The 22,952-nt window shown below is 42.6% G+C and overlaps 2 protein-coding genes and 2 long non-coding RNA genes across 5 annotated transcripts in view; 2 read left to right on the top strand and 2 right to left on the bottom strand.

The window, feature by feature from the left end:
• The window catches only part of LOC130196682 (protein NLRC3-like), a 27,402-nt gene extending 15,807 nt beyond the window's left edge, over window positions 1–11,595 (bottom strand). Inside the window, exons 1-9 of one of the 2 annotated variants that reach the window (XM_056419004.1) lie at window positions 11,457–11,595; window positions 11,032–11,181; window positions 10,820–10,948; window positions 10,612–10,743; window positions 10,427–10,481; window positions 6,932–7,160; window positions 4,986–6,852; window positions 4,726–4,899; window positions 1,179–1,352 (exon numbers count right to left, since the gene is read on the bottom strand). In XM_056419004.1, coding sequence (XP_056274979.1) covers window positions 1,179–1,352; window positions 4,726–4,899; window positions 4,986–6,852; window positions 6,932–7,160; window positions 10,427–10,481; window positions 10,612–10,743; window positions 10,820–10,948; window positions 11,032–11,120 — 2,849 coding nt within the window. In that variant the 5' untranslated portion in view covers window positions 11,121–11,181; window positions 11,457–11,595. The remainder of the gene's footprint in view (window positions 1–1,178; window positions 1,353–4,725; window positions 4,900–4,985; window positions 6,853–6,931; window positions 7,161–10,426; window positions 10,482–10,611; window positions 10,744–10,819; window positions 10,949–11,031; window positions 11,182–11,456) is intronic. The other variant, XM_056419005.1, reaches the window with a different exon arrangement.
• On the bottom strand, window positions 8,508–10,292 carry LOC130196742 (uncharacterized). Its single transcript, XR_008832309.1, has 2 exons — window positions 9,687–10,292; window positions 8,508–9,113 (listed from the first exon to the last, which is right to left on the bottom strand). It is a non-coding gene; the product is annotated as an uncharacterized LOC130196742 (long non-coding RNA).
• Window positions 11,596–12,222: 627 nt separating the features above from the next.
• On the top strand, window positions 12,223–19,064 carry LOC130196331 (zinc phosphodiesterase ELAC protein 1-like). Its single transcript, XM_056418355.1, is given in 7 exon segments — window positions 12,223–12,987; window positions 13,415–13,618; window positions 13,987–14,064; window positions 14,808–15,011; window positions 15,890–16,162; window positions 16,165–16,359; window positions 19,036–19,064. Coding segments are annotated over 7 exon segments (1,140 nt in total). The 5' UTR covers window positions 12,223–12,830.
• A 485-nt stretch (window positions 19,065–19,549) lies between these two features.
• Window positions 19,550–21,430, top strand: LOC130196739 (uncharacterized). Its single transcript, XR_008832305.1, has 4 exons — window positions 19,550–19,582; window positions 19,719–19,814; window positions 19,952–20,134; window positions 20,934–21,430. It is a non-coding gene; the product is annotated as an uncharacterized LOC130196739 (long non-coding RNA).
• Window positions 21,431–22,952: the final 1,522 nt, after the last annotated feature.

Raw genomic sequence — 22,952 nt, 5'->3', positions numbered from 1 at the left:
AAGAAGAAAAGATGACAGAAACAATCTGTTCATCATCCAATCAGATGAGTTCATGTTTTAATGTGAACTCCACTTCACAAGGTTTCCTGCAGCTGGTAGCAGACGTGTAGAAGCAGCTTACGGCCGGAGGATTCATGACTTCAGAGAAGATGAACCTGATCACAAGGATCACAACAAGTTTCATTTCAACACTTATTTCATTGAAATGGATAAATGTTTGGTTCTTTATGTGTGAATAAATAACTCTTTTTATGAGGAACATTGACTCACTCAAGTATATATATATATATAATATTAATAAAGTATGGTATATATAGTATACTCATCAATACTCTGTGTCTCTCTCAGTTACATTCTGTAGGTGAAGGACAGGGGGCCCCTGACCCTGTGGCCCGTGACCCTTTGGACCCTGTGGCCTCTGACCCTTTGGCCCCTGACCCTCTGACCCTTTGGCCCCTGACCCTTGGCCTCTGACCCTGTGGCCCCTGGCTCTGTCCCATAGGCCTGTTCAGTAATCCATCAGCAGCATGAAGCCAGACAAGTGTCATGATTGTATATCAGGTATAATTAAAATCCTTGAGGTCCAGTTAGAGAGAGTTTCCTCACTAAAGGTCAGAACATCAATGTCAGATATGCGCTCTATGATTTTGTGCCATATGCATTGAAGTAGCCAACAGTTGTATTAACGTGTGTATGTAGTAAACAACTGACTGTCAAGTTAAATAAAGAAAACTAAACTGAAAAACATCAACAACATATTTATTATGACAATTTTTCAATTGAACTCTATTTATTTTGAATAATCCTCTAATAATCCTCTAATAATAAATACATTATCTTCTCCTATTTAAAGTAAAATAAAGGCCAGATTTAAAACAGAAAGCTTTTGAAAAATGTGACTTTAAATAAAGGACTTCATTTTATAAAAATATTTAACTGAATTGTCCTGCAGCTTTAAATTCAGTTTCTTCAGGCGTCAAGCGATGTCAATCAAAAGAGCCAAGATATTATATTCTTGTTCTCTGAAAGGAGAAATGTGTGTGCAGGGACTCCATCTGGTTATGAAACCATTTGTTTCAGCTCATTTCTCTCTGTTCACATCAGTGATCATCAGTTAATTCATGTTACATTAAGATCATATTGGGCTCTTATCTTTATTTATAATTCAGTGAACCCACCTCAGAGTCTCCAGGCTACAATGTGGACTCTCCAGAAAACCAGTCAGCAGCTTCACTCCTGAATCCTGCAGCTTGTTGAAGCTCAGATCCAGTTCTCTGAGACTGGAGGGGTTTGACTTCAGAGCTGATCCCAGAGAAGAACAGCCTTCCTCTGTGATCCCACAGCGTGACAGACTGTAAACACACAAAACAACACACAGAGTTTATTATATCAACACACAATGAATCATTATTGACATCATGAACACGAGTGGCTTTCACTTTGGTTTCATCTTCTTCTGTAAACAGACATTTAGTTAGGGGGGGGGGGGGCTCGTGAGCGCCGCGGAGCGGGTCTAGGCGAAGTTCTCACAAGAACTCAATGCCCCGTCGGATATTAAAACACATTTGGGGGGACTTGATGACAGAAAGAGTAACTTTTATTCTTAAATACGGATGAATAAAAAAAATGTGTCTCCAGCAAAAAGGGCACTTTACTCATCCAGGGCAAAGGGGAGGAGCTTGAGCACCACGAGGGCTCTACCTGTGCACGTGCCTCATGGTACATATAGTATACTCATCAATACTCTCTGTGTCTCTCTGAGTGACATTCTGTAGGTCAGGGGTGCTCACACTTTTTCAGCATGCGAGCGACTTATAATGTGACCAAGTCAAGACGATCGACCGACGGGGGGACGGGGGGGGGAGGTTGCTAGTGACTTTTTCTTTGGTCCGTCCCGATGCGCGCAAACCGGCGTCGGAGCTCTGCGGCGCGCGAGACGGCGGGCAGAGGACTGTTAATGCGACACGTAGACCGGTCGATCGCGATCGACATATTGAGGAGCCCTGCTGTAGGTGAAGGACGGGGGGGCCCCTGACTCTTTGGCCCCGGATCATTTGGCCTCTGAACCTTTGGCCCTTGACCATTTGGCCCCTGACCCTTCAGGCCTCTGACCCTTTGGCCCCTGACGCTTTATGCCCCTGGCCGTTTGGTCCCCTGACCCTTTGACCTCTGACCCTTTGGCCCCTGACCCTTTGGCCCCTGACCCTGTGGCCCCTGGCTCTGTCCCATAGGCCTGTTCAGTAATCCATCAGCAGCATGAAGCCAGACAAGTGTCATGATTGTATATCAGGTATAATTATAATCCTTGAGGTCCAGTTAGAGAGAGTTTCCTCACTAAAGGTCAGAACATCAATGTCAGATATGCGCTCTATGATTTTGTGCCATATGCATTGAAGTAGCCAACAGTTGTATTAACGTGTGTATGTAGTAAACAACTGACTGTCAAGTTAAATGAAGAAAACTAAACTGAATAACATCTACAACATATTTATTATTACAGATTTTCAACTGAACTGGATTAATTATGAATAATACATACTCTAATAATAAATACATTATCTTCTCTTATTTAAAGTGAAATAAAGGTTGGATTTAAAACGGAAAGCTTTTGAAAAATGTGACTTTAAATAAAGGACTTCATTTTATAAAAAAATATTGAACTGAATTGTCCTGCAGCTTTAAATTCAGTTTCTTCAGGCGTCAAGCGATGTCAATCAAAAGAGCCAAGATATTATATTCTTGTTCTCTGAAAGGAGAACTGTGTGTGCACACTCTAAAAAGCCCAACTTCAAATTTGTTGTCCTAACACATTTTTTAAAGTTGAGTCAACAAATGCCTTTGAAAAAAGTTGAACAAACTCAAAATGTCAATTTCATTAATAAAGAGTGGAATCCACTTAAAATGTTAAGTTGAGAAAACTTAATATGGTGGTTTGGGCATCTGCTGAGGTAACTAAGGCCACTGCGCATGTATGTCAGTAAACACACATATATATATATGTATACAAATACATATATAAATACATATATATATATGTAAATACATATATATACTACTTTAATCTTATATTTTAAATAATAAAATAATATAAAAATGTTTTCTTTAGCCCCTGTTTAAAATACATTGGTTTTTGATACCATTGTTTGTTTATTATATTTAGATATGGATTAGATTTGGAAGGATATTGTCCATTGTTTAATGGCAGATTTGCTCCAGTTCAGGTTGTTGTCACTTATTGAATTAAAGGGAGCCTGTACCGTGAGAGCAAATGTTTCCCTGTATTTTGCTCAATTTATTTATTTAATTTAACAGACTATGAAGATTGAAATACTATAATACTAATGTGTAGGAGGTGACTCTTGTATGAAAGTGGTATATTTTAGTTTTAAAATCTGCATAAAAATGTCTTTTGACTTTTAAATTGTATTGTTACAGAATGGGAAGAAAAAAATGAAAATTTAAAAGAGGCGGTGAATATTTATTATAGTCTCTGTATGCTTGTTTTTGTGTAGAATACAGACCCGGAGGAATCTTACGTGAAAGGAGTTGAACTGGGAATACTGCAGAGTGGGTGGAGCGGGGGTGTGGTTCAGGGAACGGCGTCTGATTGTCATCAGCTGGACTGATTGGTAATCAGATTGGTAATCAGTCCAGCTGATGACGATCTGTGTTGGTTATCTGAGTCTGTCTCCATAAAAGAGCTGGACAGCAGGAGATGAGAGGAGCGTGGAGAGCAGAGACACAGTCTGCTGTCGGAATAAACCTTATTACCGAATATCCCTCTGGCTACTTGTTGCTTATTGGTGATTTAGGGGGGGGGGACCTACTCGTGACGGCTACACACGTGTCACAACCATGTTCCAAAGCTTGTTTCAAGGCCTTGATTTTGGATTCACAAAACAGAATTTTTTCTTTTTTTTCATTATGCAGCCATTTTGATTTTTAAGGATGTTGACCCTCTGCTGTCTATGTTCAAGTGTTGACACCTGGAATTCATATAGTTATGCAAACAAATGTGTAGTTATTGTTAATAAACATTTTGTGTTTGAAGAAGTTTGTTTTCTTTAACTGTTGACTTTTCCAAAGAAAACGGTGTACATTTTTAATTTATTTAAATGAAGGCAACGTTGCAAAGAATGTTGAGTGTAATCAAATAATGGGCAGTGAAATTTAATCACAAAACATTTTAAGTTAAAAGTAAGTTCTCTCAACAAAACATTTTAAGTTAAAAGTAAGTTCTCTCAACAAAACATTTCTCAACAAAAAATGTGAAGTGCTGTTGATGTATGTTTTTAATCTACAAGAACACACAATTTAAAGTTTCTCCAATTTAATATTTTAAGTGTTCTGAACTTAAGTACATGAGTAGATGTAACTATCAAATGCAATATTTTAAGTAGTGTTAACTTAAATACATAAGTATGTCTGAATAGTAATGTTACGTTTGACAAACTTAAGATATCACTTTGAGTGAACTTCTTATCATAAATTGACACAACACATTAGCCCTTAGTTGAGTGAACTCAAAAAGGCTTTGCAGCTGGTTGCCTCACTTTTTTAAGTTGACTCAACTTTTTTTTTTTTAGAGTGCAGGGACTCCATCTGGTTATGAAACCATTTGTTTCAGCTCATTTCTCTCTGTTCACATCAGTGATCATCAGTTAATTCATGTTACATTAAGATCATATTGGGCTCTTATCTTTATTTATAATTCAGTGAACCCACCTCAGAGTCTCCAGTCTACAATGTGGACTCTCCAGTCCAGCAGAGAGGCGCTTCACTCCTGAGTCCTGTAGCTTGTTGTGACTCAGGTCCAGGTGTTTCAGACTGGAGGACTGGGAGCTGAGGACTGAGGACAGAGCTCCACAGCTTCTCTTTGAGAGTTTACAGCCACTCAGCCTAAGGGAGGAACAGAGATTAATACAAACAACATTTTCATTCAAAGTAAAACCTCAATCCATTTAGTAATGTTGACGTATCCATACAGAGCTTTGTTGGAGGCTTTGACCACCGGCATCAGCCTCAGAAGAGCCTTCTCTGAAGCAGAGTATTTCTTCAGGTCAAACACCTCCAGATCTTCTTCTGATGACAGTAAGATGAAGACCAGAGCTGACCACTGAGCAGGAGACAGTTCATCTGTGGAGAGACGTCCTGATCTCAGGGCCTGTTGGATCTCCTCCACCAGAGAACCATCGTTCAGTTCATTCAGACAGTGGAACAGATTGATGCTTTTCTCTGGAGAACCATCCTCACTGATCTTCTTCTTGATGTACTGGACTGTTTCCTGATTGGCCTGTGAGCTACTTCCTGTCTGTGTCAGCAGACCTTGCAGAAGACTCTGATTGGTCTCCAGGGAAAGACCCAGGAGGAAGCGGAGGAACAAGTCCAGGTGTCCATTTGGACTCTGTAAGGCCTTGTCCACAGCACTCTGGTAGAGATGTTTGAGTTTAGGTTCTGCTCTCAATACTTTATGCCAACCAAGGCCTTTAGCTCCTGGTTGTTTTTCTGCCATCAGGTTGACACCAGAGTTGCTGAAGGTCAGATGGACATGAAGAGCAGCCAGAAACTCCTGAACACTCAGATGGACGAAGCAGAACACCTGGTCCTGGTACAGTCCTCTCTCCTCTCTAAAGATCTGTGTGAACACTCCTGAGTACACTGAGGCTGCTCTGATATCGATGCCACACTCGGTCAGGTCGCATTCATAGAAGATCAGGTTCCCTTTCTGCAGCTGATCAAAAGCCAGTCTTCCCAGAGACTCAGTCATCTTCCTGCTCTCTGGACTCCAGTGTGGATCCGTTGCAGCTCCTCCTTCAAACTTGACCATCTTCACTTTGGACTGAACCACCAGGAAGTGGATGTACATCTCAGTCATGGTATTGGGCAGCTTTCCTCCCTCTGTGGTCTTCAACACGTCCTCCAGAACTGTAGCAGTGATCCAGCAGAAGACTGGGATGTGGCACATGATGTGGAGGCTTCGGGAGGTCTTGATGTGGGAGATGATCCTGCTGGCCTGCTCCTCATCCCTGAACCTCTTCCTGAAGTAGTCCTCCTTCTGGGGGTCAGTGAACCCTCTGACCTCTGTCACCAAGCCAACACAGTCAGGAGGGATCTGATTGGCTGCTGCAGGTCTTGTGGTTATCCAGAGGCGAGCAGAGGGAAGCAGTTTGCCCCTGAAGAGGTTTGTCAGCAGCACATGCACTGAGGTGGACTCTGTGACATCAGTCAGGACCTCATTGTTGAGGAAGTCCAGAGGAAGTCGACACTCATCCAGACCGTCAAAGATGAACACAACCTGGAACTCTTCAAACCTGCAGATTCCTGCTTCTTTGGTTTCAGTGAAGAAGTGATGGATAAGTTGCACCAAGCTGAACTTCTTCTCTTTCAGCACATTCAGCTCTCTGAACGTGAATGGAAACAGGAAGTGGATGTCCTGGTTGGCTTTGTCTTCAGCCCAGTCCAGAGTGAACTTCTGTGTTAGGACTGTTTTCCCAACGCCAGCCACTCCCTTCGTCATCACTGTTCTGATTGGTTCCTCTCTTCCTGGAGAGGCTTTGAAGAGGTCTTCTTGTCTGATGGGTGTTTCTGGTCTGTGTGGTTTCCTGGATGCTGTTTTAATCTGTCTGACCTCATGCTCCTCGTTGACCTCTGCAGTCCCTCCCTCTGTGATGTAGAGCTCTGTGTAGATCTGGTTCAGGAGGGTTTGGTTTCCTGCTTTAGGGATCCCCTCAAACACACACTGGAACTTCTTCTTCAGGTTAGACTTGAGTTCATGTTGGGCTGCAGTCACACACTGGAACTTCTTCTTCAGGTTAGACTTGAGTTCATGTTGGGCTGTAGTCACACCAGTTTCTGGAATGACAACAATCACAGATGAACTTACTGAGTGGTGGTCTTCTGTTTCATTGTAAAGTCTTTTAAATCCTCTTACTGCTCTGCAGACAGTCAGCCAGCTCCTCCTGCTCCATTCTCCTCAAGAAGTTTAGTGTGATCTTCAGAAATGCTTCCCCGCTGCTCCTCATCTGCTCTTCATCCTCACCGTCCAACACCTCCTCATCTTCCTTCCGACCCGCAGGGCCTTCTGGGTGATCTGGATTTAGGGCCTTTTGCATCTTCTTCAGCTCGCTCTTCATAAAGCTGACAATGTTCTTCTCAAGCAGCTGAAACCAAACAATACAATTATATTTAATGTTTTTAAATATTTTAAATGGTGTATTGAGGCCGATTCAAAGCTATCTCCTTAATTTAAGTTTTTAGCTTTCATTTTACATCAAAACTGTTCAAGTTTGTATTTTATGAGGATTGTTTTATTATTATTTTCTCAAAAGTGTTTCACCTAATCTGTGAAGATCGTGTGAATGTAGATTGAAAATGCTTTCAGGGAAATATTATTGTAAATCTAATCCAATAATACCAACTGACAATGAAAAACAAGCACAATTCTCCATCTTCAATTAAAGACCATAATGTCTTGAGTGTCTAGATGTTGACATCAGAGGTCAGAGGAGGTTTAATACATACGGTTCAGGTAGGAATTTAGCTTTAATCCATGTTTCATCAAGTTAGGGCCGGGAATCCCGAAATAACCCAGAACCAAGTAGTATTCATACCTGCAAACTTGTCACCTTCTGGTATCAGCATCATGATATTTATGGCAGGTATCGTATAGAAGTTATAAGGTTAGCATCGTGACAACCAGGTAGAGGCAGAACAGACTCAAGGAAAAGTCCTTGGCTGTGTCTACTACCGCACACTTTACGAAGTACACTGCAATGCAGTGCACTACAATTCAGTGCACTGTATTGCAGTGCACTGCGTCGCTGATGAAGTGCTGTCTCAAATGGAACACTTACGTTAACCACTTAGCGGAAGTGACGGACGCAAATCTGTTCACGGCACCCGCGAAATTAAGCCGGGAGTGACATATGCAAATCTGCTTGCGATACCCTAACCCTTAAAGTGACCAAATGAAGCACTTCTTGCCCTCTTGTTGTCCCTTGTTTACCCCTTTCTCCACCCCATGTGGACGATACCTCCACAATCGCGGCAGGAGCCTCCGCCTTCTGGCTGAAGTCGAGATGGTATATGTACATTTAATTGTGATTTTGCCTTACCTTCACAGCATAGCTTCATGTAGTAGTGGCAATTAAATTCTCCTCGCTAGGTATGCTAAATTCTCAATTATCTTTGTCAGAAGTAGCCTTCTTCTTTGCAATCCACATACACACCAAATGGAAATAAAACATGACAAATCTGTACATGTTTGTCCCTAGATTCCAATTAGTTTTAAGAATTATCCACTGAAATGATAGGCATCATCTGCTTGAATTCACACAGTAATAGGCCTACTTTGACTGACTGTACTTTTATACACATCTCTGTTGTAGTTAAGTTCACCCTGATACAGGAATCAATTAGCAATTGAACACACAGGCATATTAATTATTGTTACAAACATGCATCAATTCTAATATAAATCAGAAAACGCAATAAAAGACGACAAAACCTCAATGACAACATTTTATTGATAAAATGACTTACATATTAATATAATCTTCCCCTCCCCTCCCCACACACTCTACAGCAGCCACCCAGTCCCAGGCGGCGCTGCCGTATCAATGCTGCAATGCCACTGCTGGCGTTGTGTTGTGATGGCCACAGTGACATGAGGGTGGACTTCAGGCTCACCGAGTCATTCAACGCCCTCATGGCTGTGCTGGGCACTGACTGTGACCACGGTTGGGGCCCGAGATCTCCTGTCTAGTTTTTATTTTTTGGCTTGCCAGCGCCACCTCCTATCGGGTGGTGGCCAGGGCCTTCGACAGGCCCCGGGCCACCGGTCACCGGCTGGTGCACAGGATGAGTGGGCAGATCGCTGCGCTCCTGTCCACCGTTGTCCGCCACCCTACATGAGAGGAACTCCCACGCCTAGGTGCCCGCTTTGCCCGTCTAGCTGGGTCGGCAGCCTTCAGCAGAGGGGTGGGGGCTATTGATGGCGGTCCATCTTCTTAAAGGCCCTGGAGGTGGATGTGAGGTGCCAGAGGTCATTGGCGCCAGATGCAGATGTCGGGAGGGCAGCAGAGGACCAGCACCAGCACCTCCAGGAAACGTCTCTGGGCAGGAAACAGAAATAGGATAGCCATTCAGTGCTCTGTCTCAGACCACGATTACATTTAAATTAATACATACATACACGACATTAAAAAAACACAACGATGATTGAAAGCTACAATTATTTCTAGAAGGACAAGCTTAGATAGCTATCGTAACGGTATTAATTATCGGGCGGCGTGTGGGCAAACGTTCGCGGTGTCATGTTAACCCGTTATTAAACTGAGCATATCCATTGTTAATCCATTATTAAAATTGCTATTTCGATTGTTTAACAGAACAGCCGTTGTTTAACACTGTCCGATGACTGACATAGCTATCTGTCGTCGGACTTGCCGCTGGAGCAAGCGCCTGGAGCCGACCTGCCCCGGCTCGTCAAGCGAAAAGTGTCCGATAAAAGTGCACCTTCGTCGGACTGGCCGGGTGGTGGATTACCCAGCTAGCTTATCATAACTGCCATGCAGATCCAATGGCATCTAATGCTACCTAGGTATGCTCACTAATCTGAGAATGAGAATGGCATGTTAGTAGTACATTGTAATACCAGTACAATGTGTAATAACCGCTGATGATACATTTACGGTCTGTAGCTTCGTGGTCTACCGCTTGTGCTGTCCGCCATTGTTTTAGAAATAAAATGAAAAGCTGGCGAAAGGGCTCCTCCTCTTCCGCTACGTGGCCAAGATGGCGGCCGCTTAGGGCGAGTAGTGTCCATCGTTTTACACTACATGTTTTGCCCGTTTGCAGTGCACCATCCGGGTACTTTCAGTGCACTGAATTCTGCTGGTTTTTTCAGTGGCGCACTTCGAACACTGAAAGTCAGTGCTCGAAGTGCTCAAGTGCGCGGTAGTAGACACAGCCCATGAGTCCTTTAACCATATTATATATAATGACAATGTATATTTGTTATTACTATTATTATAGGGCTGAGTCAGAGCGGAGGACCTTTTGTTCTTAAACTGTTTATTAATATTATTTAGATTTGTGGTCACTTTTTTCACCCCTCATGAGTTTGCAGGTATGAATATTGAAACTTCTCCAATCAAACAATTCCTGAGATTCCTTTTTGTGCTTGCAAGCTTGGCGGTGATTAGCGAGTCAGTGCCACACACAAAAGCTCCACAAGTGAGTTCATCCCTACAGATAAATAACTCAGCCGTTTAAATGATATTAGGCCTGAAGGTGAGCCATAGAGGGCGTGGCCTCTTTGATTGACAGGTGGACGTCTCTGTTGCTCCACCTGCTCGTCTAATCTCCATCAACGATCCAACTCTTTGACCATCTCTATATGTTATACAGTCTCTGACTCACACACCTTAAATATGGGGTCCAGGTCTCCTGGGATCACTTGGGATCTCTGTTGCTGAACTCTTTGGAGAAAACAAAAGTACAAGTTGTATATTATGTTCTGTCTTAAGGAATCCTGAAGTCAAGGTAAAGGAGGGTCTGACCTCTGCTGATGGATCCTGATGGAAACACAGTCGCCTAATGAAAGCTCACCTTAGTTCAACAGACTGAAGTCCATCTTTAAATGTCATCGGGGTTCCCATAGACCGGTCACTCTTCAGGGACACACAGCTGGGTCCAGGTCCCGGTCCAGCTCGAGGAGAGTCATCTCTCTGCTGATGGATCCTGACAGAAACACAGGGCTGATTCACATGTTCAGTTAAATTCTGACATTTAGTTTGTTTTGGTTGTAAAAGCTTACCCAACAGGCTGAACTCCATCTTTGAAATCCATCACGAATCCCATAGACCGGTCACTCTTCAGGGACACACAGCTGGGTCCAGATCCATGTCCAGGTCCCGGTCCAGGTCCCGGTCCCGGTGAGTCTGGTCTGCTCAACACAACACACTCAGAGCTTAGAGGGTGAGTCATGACGGAGGAGTGGCGTGCCATGGAGAACGGTCCTGGCCTCACCTCTGAGCTTTGGTCTGGCTGTCATGTTCCCCACACAGAGAGGTTTTAGAGGGAGGGACTCCCTCCTCTCTGTCCTCCCACTGATGCATAGCAGAGTCCACACCTTCACACACACCTGCTGCACAACACTCACGTCACAGGACACACACACTGCAACAGAAGCTGTCAAACCGGTTCAGACACATATTTCATTCATGAGTCAAACTCAAGTTGCTTCAAGGTTTTAGCACTTATTTTATTATAAGACGTGCACATCTTCATCAAATCACTGTCCTTTAGCTCAGATATAAATGAGAGTATTATTACACCTGAAAGCAAAATAAATGATCAGCCAATCAGCATCAGGAACCATTTCTACCGTCCAGTTAAAGAGAGAAAGATCCTGATGATCCAACATGTCCAGATTCCTCTGGTCAGATTCTCACCTGCTGAACTGACCTCAGGTCAGTTTACGGACACGTTCACCTTCTGTGTGGAGGAACCTCTGGAGAGAAGAAGCTGCTCATGTCTTCCCCTCAGTCCTGGTGTGTGTGTGTGTGTGTGTGCATTTGAACTGAGGGTGCGTGCGGTCACGCCCCTCATCTCTTGACGTCACAACCAGTCCAACCGGTGGATTCCGAAGTGAATGATTATGGACGTGTTTGTTCTCGTTCAGCACTCCCAGAATTCCCTTCTGCTCTCACACGTTCACAAACAGCTGCTGTTGTATCTGTGACTGTCCACCAGCTCCAGCCTCTGATCCTCTTCTCTCCCGGAGATTTTAGAGTTTTCTTAAGCTGTAAGCCATAATCAGCAATATTAAAAGAATAAAAGGCTTGCAATATTTCAGTTGATTTGTAATGAATCCAGAATGCATGATATTTTTGTTTTTTTAATTGCATTACAGAAAATAAAGAACTTTATCACAATATTCTAATTTTCTGAGACAGTCCTGTATATATAAAGATTGCTGCTTCCCATCCACCCACCTGTTCTCATTAGCACCTATAAGCCTTTTAATGGTACGGTGCCCCCCTGTGGTCACATCTAGGAAGTGCAGGTCCCAGTTCACCCGCTGTTTCCCTTAAAGATAGAAGAGAGCATCAAAACTACATGTTGGCTCCAACACAGCGGCCCCTAGTGGTTAATGACAGGAGGGCCTAGACAATGAATACATGTGTAACCAATGGAGACAATAAGCCCATAATACAATGAATGAACAACAACAACCCCCTGTGATTCTTGTCATCCCCATACATCTCTGTGCATTCATAGAGTGCTGTCGCTTTTGAGTTGAGTTTTTCTGAAGTTTATTTTTGTCACAATAATATTTTCGGAGTAGTTGTACGCAGAGAGAATACCAATGTGCAGAATAAACAGTTTTACCTCCTTTTGGCTGCAGATATAATTTAGCCACTCGTGTTTCATATATTTAAAACCCAGTGCTAGTCTTTGTGTATTTTAATTATTTTAAATTCAAGCTTTGAGAAATGTCACTGCAATAAAGCAGGAAACGGGTCTGAAAATGGAGTTGAACATAAAATGTATTCTTTGTTCCCTTTTTAAATCACTATGCCTGCAAAAAGAGAGATGTCAACACAAGCAGGTGAGTTTCAGGAGGATTTTAAATCAATATACCGCGTTATACCAGAGGATTATACACATTCACACACTTCTCGAAAATCGGACTTTCCATAAACGCCGCACCGTCGCCCTCGACGCGTCATCGCCGTGCGACTGTTTACAGCGAGCCGAGCACCCGCTCCGCCTCGGCTCCGCAGACCGGCTCCGTCCCGCCGTCGTCCCGTAGCTCCGGGAGGATGACCATGGATGTGACTTTCCTCGGGACCGGCTCGGCCTACCCGTCCCCTCACCGCGGGGCCTCGGCGCTGGTGCTGCGGACAGAAGGGGAGTGCTGGCTCTTCGACTGCGGGGAGGGAACCCAGACCCAACTGATGAAGAGCCAACTGCGAGCCGGTGAGAGAGAGAAGAAGAGAGAGAGAAGAGAGAAGAAGAGAGAGAGAAGGAGAGAGAGAAGGAGAGAGAGAGAGAAGAAGAGAGAGAAGGAGAGAGAGAGAGAGAGAGAGAAGAAGAAGAGAGAAGAAGAGAGCGAAAGTTACAAAACACGTTTGAGAGAGAGAGAGAGAGAAACAATTTTGAAAGAGAGAGAGAAACAAAGTTTGAGAGAGAGATACAAAAAAAGTTTGAGAGAACTACATAAAACGTTTGAAAGAGAGAGAGAGACAAAACAAGTTTGAGAGAGAGAGATACAAAAAAGTTTGAGAGAGAGATACAAAAAAGTTTGAGAGGGAACTACATAAAACGTTTGAAAGAGAGAGAGATCCAAAACCCGTTAGAGAGCGAGAGTTGGTTCCCCCATGCCTGTGGTCCTGTTGCTCCTCAGGTGGGATCACCAAGGTGTTCATCTCTCACCTGCACGGGGACCACCTGTTGGGCCTGCCCGGCCTCCTCTGCACCGTGAGCCTCAACACCAACGCGGAGCAGCAGCCCCCGAGCTGTGTGGAGGTCTACGGGCCGCGGGGGCTCCGCCACTTCTTACGGGTGGCCCTCGGCCTCACGGGGTCCCAGCTGCTCTTCCCGTATGCAGGTAGGAGGTACCACCTCTGATCTGTAGACATGCACACCTTTGGGAGTTCAACCTTCAGGAGGAGATACGACACTTCATTCTGATATTTATGGCTTTATACCCACACAGACACATGTGGCTTGACATGTATCTTGAACACCCATCGGTTTTGTTTATTTATGTAACATGTAGCCGTTGCAATAAATATAAATACTATATTTTTAGCAACACGTCATCAGGTTTTCGCCGGAGCAAATCACAGCTCCGCTTTTATGATGTGGAGAATACAACACACTCTGTAGTTTACACAGCAGACACATGTTCCACCTCCAGCCTCACGCACCGTAAGTCATGGGACCTGTTGTGTTGTTCTCGTCGTGTTGCTGCAGTCCATGAGCTGGAGCCCACAGCGGACCAGAGTCCAGAAGAGGGACGCCTCAGCCCGGAGGTAACCGACTGATTTTCATGTCATGTTCTAAAAGTTGCTCTTATTTACCTCCCATACACACATTCAAATCACTTTATTTTATTACACCAAACTCCACCCTGAACGCCAAAGTATTCAATTCAATTCGTTTTATTTGTATAGCCCAATTTCACAAATTACGAATTTGCCTCAGTGCTTTACAATCTGTACACATAGACAACCCTGACCTTTGACCTTTGACCTCACATCGGATCAGGAAAAACTCCCAAACAACCCTTCAGGGGGAAAAAGGGAAGAACCCTTAAGGAGAGAACAGAGGAGGATCCCTCTCCAGGATGGACAGAACAATAGACGTCATGTGACCAGAAGGAATCATTAGAGTTAAAACACATTCAATGAATATGACAGAGTGGATGAATAGTTGGTAGTAGAGGAGGAGTGGGCGGAGTCTCAACAGTGGGCGGAGTCTCAACAGTGGGCGGAGTCTCAACAGGCCAGTGGCGTAGTCGGTAGCAGGAATTCCAGGACCCAGACCTCGCTGCTCCATCAGGCGGATGGATCTGTGCCGTCTCATCGGGTCCGGTGACCCCATGAGACGTGAAGTCACAAGGACTCCGGGGATGTCGTGGGCGGCCTATCGCATCGTCTTTGCAAAACGTCTCCAAATGTCAACGAAGTAAATCTGTGGCGTGACTCCCAGTAATTCATCTGAACTTGTTTGAAAGTCGGTCCCGGTGTTCTTCGCCCAGCGCGTCATCCTCTCGATGTCCGGCGTGTCTTCAGGTGACCGCGGCCCTCCGCACCCACAGGAGCAGCCGGGCCGGACCGTGGTCCTGGACGCCTCCAGCGACTCCTACCTCCTCTTTGAGGACCGGAGGTTCGTGGTCAAGGCCTTCAGGCTGTTCCACCGCATCCCCTCCTTCGGGTTTTGCATTAAGGAGCACGATCGACCCGGGAGACTGAAGACTGAGCTCCTGAAGGAACTAGGTACGTCTTCAATGCTCCTGGTGTCTGCGTGGCACAGCTGCAGGGAGGATGACTGACGCGGGAATCTCCTTTAAGACATGTTTCTGAATATGTTTATTATTGACATGTAGACTAAGACATGTTTCTGAATATGTTTTTATTGACATGTATACTAAGACATGTTTCTGAATATGTTTATTATTGACATGTAGACGAAGACATGTTTCTGAATATGTTTTTTATTGATATGTATACTAAGACATGTTTCTGAATATGTTTTTTATTGACATGTTTCTGAATATGTTTTTTATTGACATGTATACTAAGACATGTTTCTGAATATATTTTTTATTGACATGTAGACTAAGACATGTTTCTGAATATGTTTTTTATTGACATGTATACTAAGACATGTTTCTGAATATGTTTTTTATTGACATGTGTACTAAGACATGTTTCTGAATATGTTTGTTATTGACATGTTTACTCAGACATGTTTCTGAATATGTTTTTATTGACATGTAGACTAAGACATGTTTCTGAATATGTTTTTTATTGATATGTATACTATGACATGTTTCTGAATATGTTTTTTATTGACATGTAGACTAAGACATGTTTCTGAATATATTTTTTATTGACATGTAGACTAAGACATGTTTCTGAATATGTTTTTTGTTGCATATGACATTGTGTATGACTGACTGACTTTTGCTTGACGTACTATACGAAAGCTTTTTCTATTTCCTTTTTTACGTCACCCAAATTTAGATCTGATGTACACATGCAAGACTCACCCACTCTGACACAAGATGCTATTACAGAGAGTGAATCCTCCAAATGGTGTGTGTGGATTATTGTGAATTAACACTGTGTGTGTGTGTGTGTGTGTGTCCCAGGCCTGAAACCGGGTCCGCTTTATGCGCAGCTGAAAGCCGGCAAGCCAGTAACGCTGGCCAGCGGCCGCGTGGTTCTGTCCAGCGAGGTGCTGGAAGAGGCCATTCCGGGTCGTAAAGTCTGCGTCTTCGGCGACTGCAGCTCGGCCGTGGGCGACGGCGCGCTGAGGCTGTGCGGCGGGGCGGACGTCCTGGTCCACGAGGCCACGCTCGGGGACGAGCACCGAGCCAAAGCGGAGGACCGCGGACACAGTACGCCCGGGATGGCGGCCGCGGCTCGGCATGCAGCAGCATGAGGCTGGTGCTGACCCACTTCAGCCAGAGGTACAAACCCGGCCCCTCGCACCAGGACGGGGACGAGGACGACGTGGCGGAGCTCAAGCGGCAGGCGGAGCGCGCGCTGCAGGACAGCGGCGTGGAAGTGACCTTGGCCGAGGACTTTCTCACTCTGCACTGCAAAAATAAAAATCTAAGTAAGATGAAATATCTCAAATTAAGGCAATCTATGCTTGTTTTTTGACTGACAAGATATTTCTTCTTACAAGGCAGTTTTCATGTTGGAGCATTTCACTTGTTTTAAGTGTTTTAGTCCTTAATTATCTTAATAAGGTATTAAAACTTGTTAATGAGATGTTATTACTTGTTTTGAGCAAGTTAATGCTTGAAACAAGAATTGACATAATCATAAGGCTGTTTGGTCAACACTGACAAGTACAGAACTGCTTTGTTAGTCAGACTTTCTTATTTCAAGCTTCCCATCCTTTCCATCTATTTACAAATTAAAAACAGATAAAAACTCAATGGAGTTTATTGTTTTGGTGTCAATATTAAAACACAGCGGAGCAATTATGTATTCCTAGACCAAATACAGAACACAATTGTATATAATAGACATATCTGGGGAAAACACTGAGTCATTTGAACTGTTGTGCAATTCTATTCTATCTCCAAGATGGTATTTTACTTGTACGTTGGAATCAAAAGGAAATATGTTTTTCACCAGTCCAAATTCTGACATATTACCATTCAGTACTTTACGCCTATACCTTCGATGACATCAGTGAGCAGATCTGTCATAGATTCCCTCTTCAATAAAAGATAAATGTGAATTCTCAAGATCAGAGAACAAGTGTACTTTTATGTATTCATAAAATGTACATCAACGACAGCACTGTGTCAAATATTTGTAATCAGAAATGATAATGAATAAATTAAAATAAATTCTGACACTAACAGCTTTTTAAACACATGCATACACACACACACACACACACACACACACACACACACACACACACACACTACTCAGCCAACTGACCCATAACCTCCTAATTGTCTTTCAAATTAACCTTACATATAATATTTACCTAAATATAATACGTTGAGGTCATGGGGTGAAATCGCCTCCAAAACCTTCACAAGAGGAAAATCCTTAAAACCAGTCTTTTAGTTAATTTTTCGTACTTTCAAGCAACTTAGAGATGTGGATCCTCTAGAGGGACATCTGAATATGAATACCCTAAAGTTTGGGACTGATAGCTGCAATTTAAGGGCCCCAAAAAGGTCCAAATGGTCAAATTGGGCCTTATTCTCTTATATTCGCATATTTTTGATAAGTGCAAAATGGTCATAATCTCCTAAATATTAGTCCTGGATATCCAAAATTGAACACAAACACTCAAGACAGGGCCTACAATGAGATGAAGGGTGAAATTTCCCTAAAACACCCACAAAAGTTAATTGGCTGTCTGAAATCCAGGACTTGAAGAGGGTGTGGCTTTGCAAATCTGAGACCCTGTTAAGAGTTTGGGCTGATTTTAGCTTCTTTTTTCTAAACATGTCAGATCTTAGCTTTCTTTTCCAGGTTGTAGCCACTCCCAAATGGGGCCCAACCATGTAGGCAATATCTAGCACTTAGCATCCCTGCTTGGTAGCGGTTTAAAAACGAAGAAAACAAATGCACTCCTTTGAAGGTTTTCAAGGAAGTCCTCAAATGTTTGTAATATATGAAGAATCTCAATTATGATGTTCTACGAGTCTGTTGGACCAGTGCTCTGAGATGTTGGTGATGTTCTACCAGGCTGTTGGACCAGTGCTCTGAACTTCTCCGTACTCTGCTGGGGGAGCAGCATTGTAACTGGAGAAAACCAACCGACTCACTAAACTGGTGTGGAAGGCCAGCTCCATCATTGGAGCGAGAGAGAGAGAGAGAGAGAGAGAGAGAGAGAGAGAGAGAGAGAGGCCAGGTGCAGTGATCAGAAAGCAACGATCACAGATTGAACTGTTGAACCCGGTTTCGCGCCACTATTCCGCAGTTTGGGCTGCGCGCTGCTCTCCTGCTTCAGTGACTCACGAAACGCCACAGAGGGAACGACAGTCTCCTGACATGGCATCTCTTCTTGAGGTAAGAATGCCAACTTAATTTAATTTCAGTGAGTAAAAGTTGTATTGAACGGGCAACGTTAGTGACACTTTGAGGTTTCTACTCGGCTCTCTGGTGAGGAGTTGAGCTAGCCTCGTGTGAGCTAGCGGGTAGCTACTTTTGAATTCGAGGCATGGTGTTCTGCAGTTCTGTGTCGCCTTGGACATCAATAGTAAGTTAACTTAGCTATCTGATGGTTAAGTGTTTTCACGTTTCTTTAACATCGTCGATGTAACGTAGGTTGTCGGTTTCTGTTGAAGGAGCCAACATTAGCTTACTTTACCACATGTTAGCTCAGGCAATGTGTAGCTAACTTTCGTATTATAGGTTCATTACTGTGGCAGGTGGGTTAAGACACCTGAGGGGTCACGTGCTACACACTTCATCTCATAACGACCATTTTATTGAAGTGCTTTGAAACTGGTTCCACGCAGACATGTGTAGACAAGCTCACATATACCGGAGCGGTCAGTCCGGACAGTCACGTGACCAGACACGTTATTGTACAGGTCTGGTCACGTGAGGCCGGGACTCTGTTCACGTGACCGCTTTAAACTGCGCTGTGTCATATGCTGTGGGGACGGCTGTTCACGTGACGCTCTTAACGTGATGCTGTTGACGTGGTCGGGACTCTGTTCACGTGACGCTCTTAACGTGATGCTGTTGACGTGGTCGGGACTCTGTTCACGTGACTGTTGTTAACATGACGCTATAAACTGCGCTGTAGCATATGCTGTCGGGACTCTGTTCAGGTGACGCTCTTTACTTGATGCTGTTGACGTGGTCGGGACTCTGTTCACGTGACTGTTGTTAACATGACGCTTATAACTGCGCTGTGGAGGACATTACAGCTCACAGCTCCTCAGAAGCTCCGTGAGCTGTCCAGTGAGGGGATGGTTTCATGTTCAAATCTTCATTTACTGTCCACATTATCAGATGAGGACGTCACCAAAGATTGTCCTTTGAGTCGATGTTTACATTTATGTACAGATAATTAAGAACATTTAGTTTATCGTAAAATGCTAATTATTTTCTCCTGCCACCTTTCAGACATTGTAATCCAATTTGGATGGAACAACTTCGTGACCTTAATGACACCCAGCAACACGGTGAGATTATAATCTATTTAAATGCCAGAAGCATGACATTTTTTAAGATGTTTTTTCTTTCTTTGTGTTAGAGACGACACAAGCACCACAGGGAGGATCTGCAGCAAAGGGCCCACTGAAATCAAACCTTGGCGCTATGATGACGACAACATGGGGCTCTTGAGTGTGAATCTAGCCTTTTCATTTTGATTTACAACCTTGGCATTGAAAAGAGCAAAAGTTGATGCTTGAGATGATTTTGGTTTAACTGAAGAGGATGTATGTCCTCCTTGTCCTTTATCACCTTACTCTGTCTTTTTAGGTGTGACCACGACTACCAGCATGAACCTCAACACCTTCTTTGCTGTTCCACTAGTGTGACCCATGATCGGATACAAGTTGTCAAGGATAAACGGTGGTAAGTGGTTTTAAGTTCAGTGTGTTAATTTAACAACAGAATAAATTGTTATTGTTGTAACCACTTTGTCATGTTGTAAATGCTATTTAAAGTTATATTATTGTTAATCTTTTCAATTGTCTTTTTTCTGGCTGTAGAGAATCATGTCAGCCCACAGACAACCGATTGACCTGTGAGTCTTCAAGCAGTAATGATGACTACGCCTGCCTTAAGTTCCAGTTTCCTGAACATCGTGGCATGTCTGCAGGAGATTCTGTCCCCACCTGTCTTCAGTCTGGACCTAATGACTCAGACACCAGTCTTGTCGAGGCTAAATCGAGGTAAGCGGTGATGTAGTTCAGTATAGCAAATGATAGGTGCAAGCACAACTCAAACCTCCCTCAATTGATCATCCTCAATTAATTTTCTTGTGGTTTGAACTGATATCCCCTTAAATTTAGTTCCACGATAGCAGAAACATTTAATTAATTCTATGGCATATCGTCATGTGTACTATCTTTCCCAAATCCACCTAAATACTCTGTCTTTGCACACAGGTGACATGTACTATAAATGTAATGGTAAATGCAGGAGGGCATTGTTTGCAATTGGACTGGGTCTCATTAAAACTATTTAAATGTAAGGCGGAGGAAGATATATCAGCTATTGTACACTGAGTATTTCAGTTATACAAATCACAACAGGCTAGACTGTAATCTAGTTTATCCTTTTTTTGCAATAAAAATTGTGTTATTGCTTATAGGGGTACATCAAAAGGTTTTATGTTAGTGTATCTTAAAAAAATACAAACATGTTTTTAAATGATGGAATTAATTGGATGGGCTGTTACTCTGGTTGGAAACCCGAACCACGTGAAACGTGATGATGGTCTTGATTGCCTGAGTGGACCCATCTGTAGGCTGCAAGATTACAGACATGTAACTCATTGTAATGATGCCTTTATGCTAAAATATGTCCTTATTCAACATTGAACCTGACTTATTGATATTGTTTAACTATAAAGGTGACTATCATTGGAGCTCAGTTTACCAGAAGGCAGTGAATGTGTATCTGTTTCAGCATCATGCTCAAGCACTGCATCAATCTAACTTTGCCTTTGCTTTGTTTTTTTGGCTGCAGAGAGGATCACCTGATGTCAACATACGAGTTTTCAAGAAGAACTTCCTGAATTTTGTGTCTGTGTGAGACTCTACCATGCTGGGTGCCCTCTTCAGTCAAGTCTGGACACAGAGACTCATTGCTCTTCATCAACTCTGGGCAAGTGGCTAATCTTTTGCTTATTCATGGGATATCCTTCATGTCCACATCCTGTTTCTTCACGATCTCAACAATGCTTTGTGAGTATACAACACATGTGAGTGGATCAGTTCAACCTGTTTTTCACAGAATGTTAGTTTCTTAAGGTTTTCATCAACGATGGTTTGTATCTTGTTTTCCAAAAGGTGTTATTAAGATATTTCCATTTGTAATTTACAATAATCAAATGTTGACTGTAAAATCTATGCCAACCTATTGTTATACACTGTACCATGTTTTTGCAAAGGAATTCTGGTGACTTTAGTTGCCAGCAACTTCCTTTGAACTTTGTAATAAAATACCGTAACTGTAATAAAGTTTACAGTATAACTGTTGTTTTTACAAAACTTACTGTCTTGTATGTTCACCGTTAATTGGAACTTTTCAATAAAGTACCATAATATATTATACAGTTGTACTGTGTTTTTCATTGGGTTTACAGAAGAACTACACATTTCTAGTATGATATACATTGTCAAATTACTGATTTTAAGCATATTATGGTATTTTTCTCTGTAAATTTCATGATATTCCAAGAATATTGCATTAGCATTGGATGCTAAATTTAAGGAAACTTTCCTACATATTGAGAAAACAATTTAAATTTGTCATTGTATCAAGACAAATGTACTTGTTTTTAGTGTAAAATTACTTATTTTAAGATGTATTGCCTAACATATAGCCTTATTGCAAGATGATGGTACTTTCATTTCCCGATTTTAAGCACATTTGCCTACATATTGAGAAAATAATTCTTACATTTTTCATTGTATCAAGACGAATGTACTTGTTTTTAGTGTAACATTACTTATTTTAAGATATATTGCCTAACATATATCCTTATTGCAAGATGATGGTACTTGTATTTGCTGAATTTAAGCACATTTTCCTACATATTGAAAATAATTTTAAATTGTTTCATTGTATCAAGACAAATTTACTTGTTTTTCATCTGGCTACACTAGTTTTAAGATATTTGTGGGTTCTTCAAGGCTAGATACTTTTTCTTGTTTTAAGAAATCTTGGCAAGTCAAATTTTCCTGTTCTGTTGGCAGATAATTTGGCTTATTTCAAGTAATATTCCCTCATTTTATTACTTTTTTTTCTTGTTTTTTGAGGCCGAGTTTTTGCAGTGTGCCCGTTCCGCTCAGACGACCACACCAGTGAATTGTGTTTGTGTCGACGGTCTCGGTTCACACGCGGTGCCGTGAGACTGGCGCTGGTCAAAGTCCACGAGTCTGAGCACTTTTAGGACTCGTGCTCACTCTCGACGGCGGTGACGATGCCTGATCTGTTTCAGCCTCAGCACCGTCGCTCCGACAATTAGGAAGTTTGAACATCTGTCGGATTCCATGGCGCCTGACCATTATACTGACTGTTATACAACAATGCATTGATTAGTAATTATCCAAATGGGTCTCCATTGACCCCCTCCAAAAAAAAGACCGCATTCTAATCTAATTTATTCAGTAGAAAGTCTCTAAATAGGATATAGCATGAACAGTAAAGCGGTCGGTTTTGGTCCGTCTTGTTTTCTCTGAGTAAACATCTGTGCTGTGATGATGAAGAACATGCAGGTGAACCTGTTCATGGACCTGTACTCAAGGTATTTAAGGACAACAGAATATGTTTCATGATTTTTACCAAAAAGGGAGAAATAAAATCTAATTGTTTTTTGTAAAATTCTTACAATAAAAATTGCTTCTTGATCAATTCTCATTGTTACATTTTTCACTGTCTATCTGGATATATTTTCTATGTTTTTATTCACAAGGTTCTTTTTTCAGAACATGACTTCTGACTTTTTTCCTGCTACTTCTAATATCTATATAGATATATAAA

The sequence above is a fragment of the Pseudoliparis swirei genome, chromosome 7 (assembly GCF_029220125.1).
Source record: "Pseudoliparis swirei isolate HS2019 ecotype Mariana Trench chromosome 7, NWPU_hadal_v1, whole genome shotgun sequence".
Lineage (NCBI taxonomy): Eukaryota > Metazoa > Chordata > Actinopteri > Perciformes > Liparidae > Pseudoliparis > Pseudoliparis swirei.
Note: the sequence above shows the minus strand (reverse complement) of the source record. Positions and strands in the feature narration are given on the sequence as shown.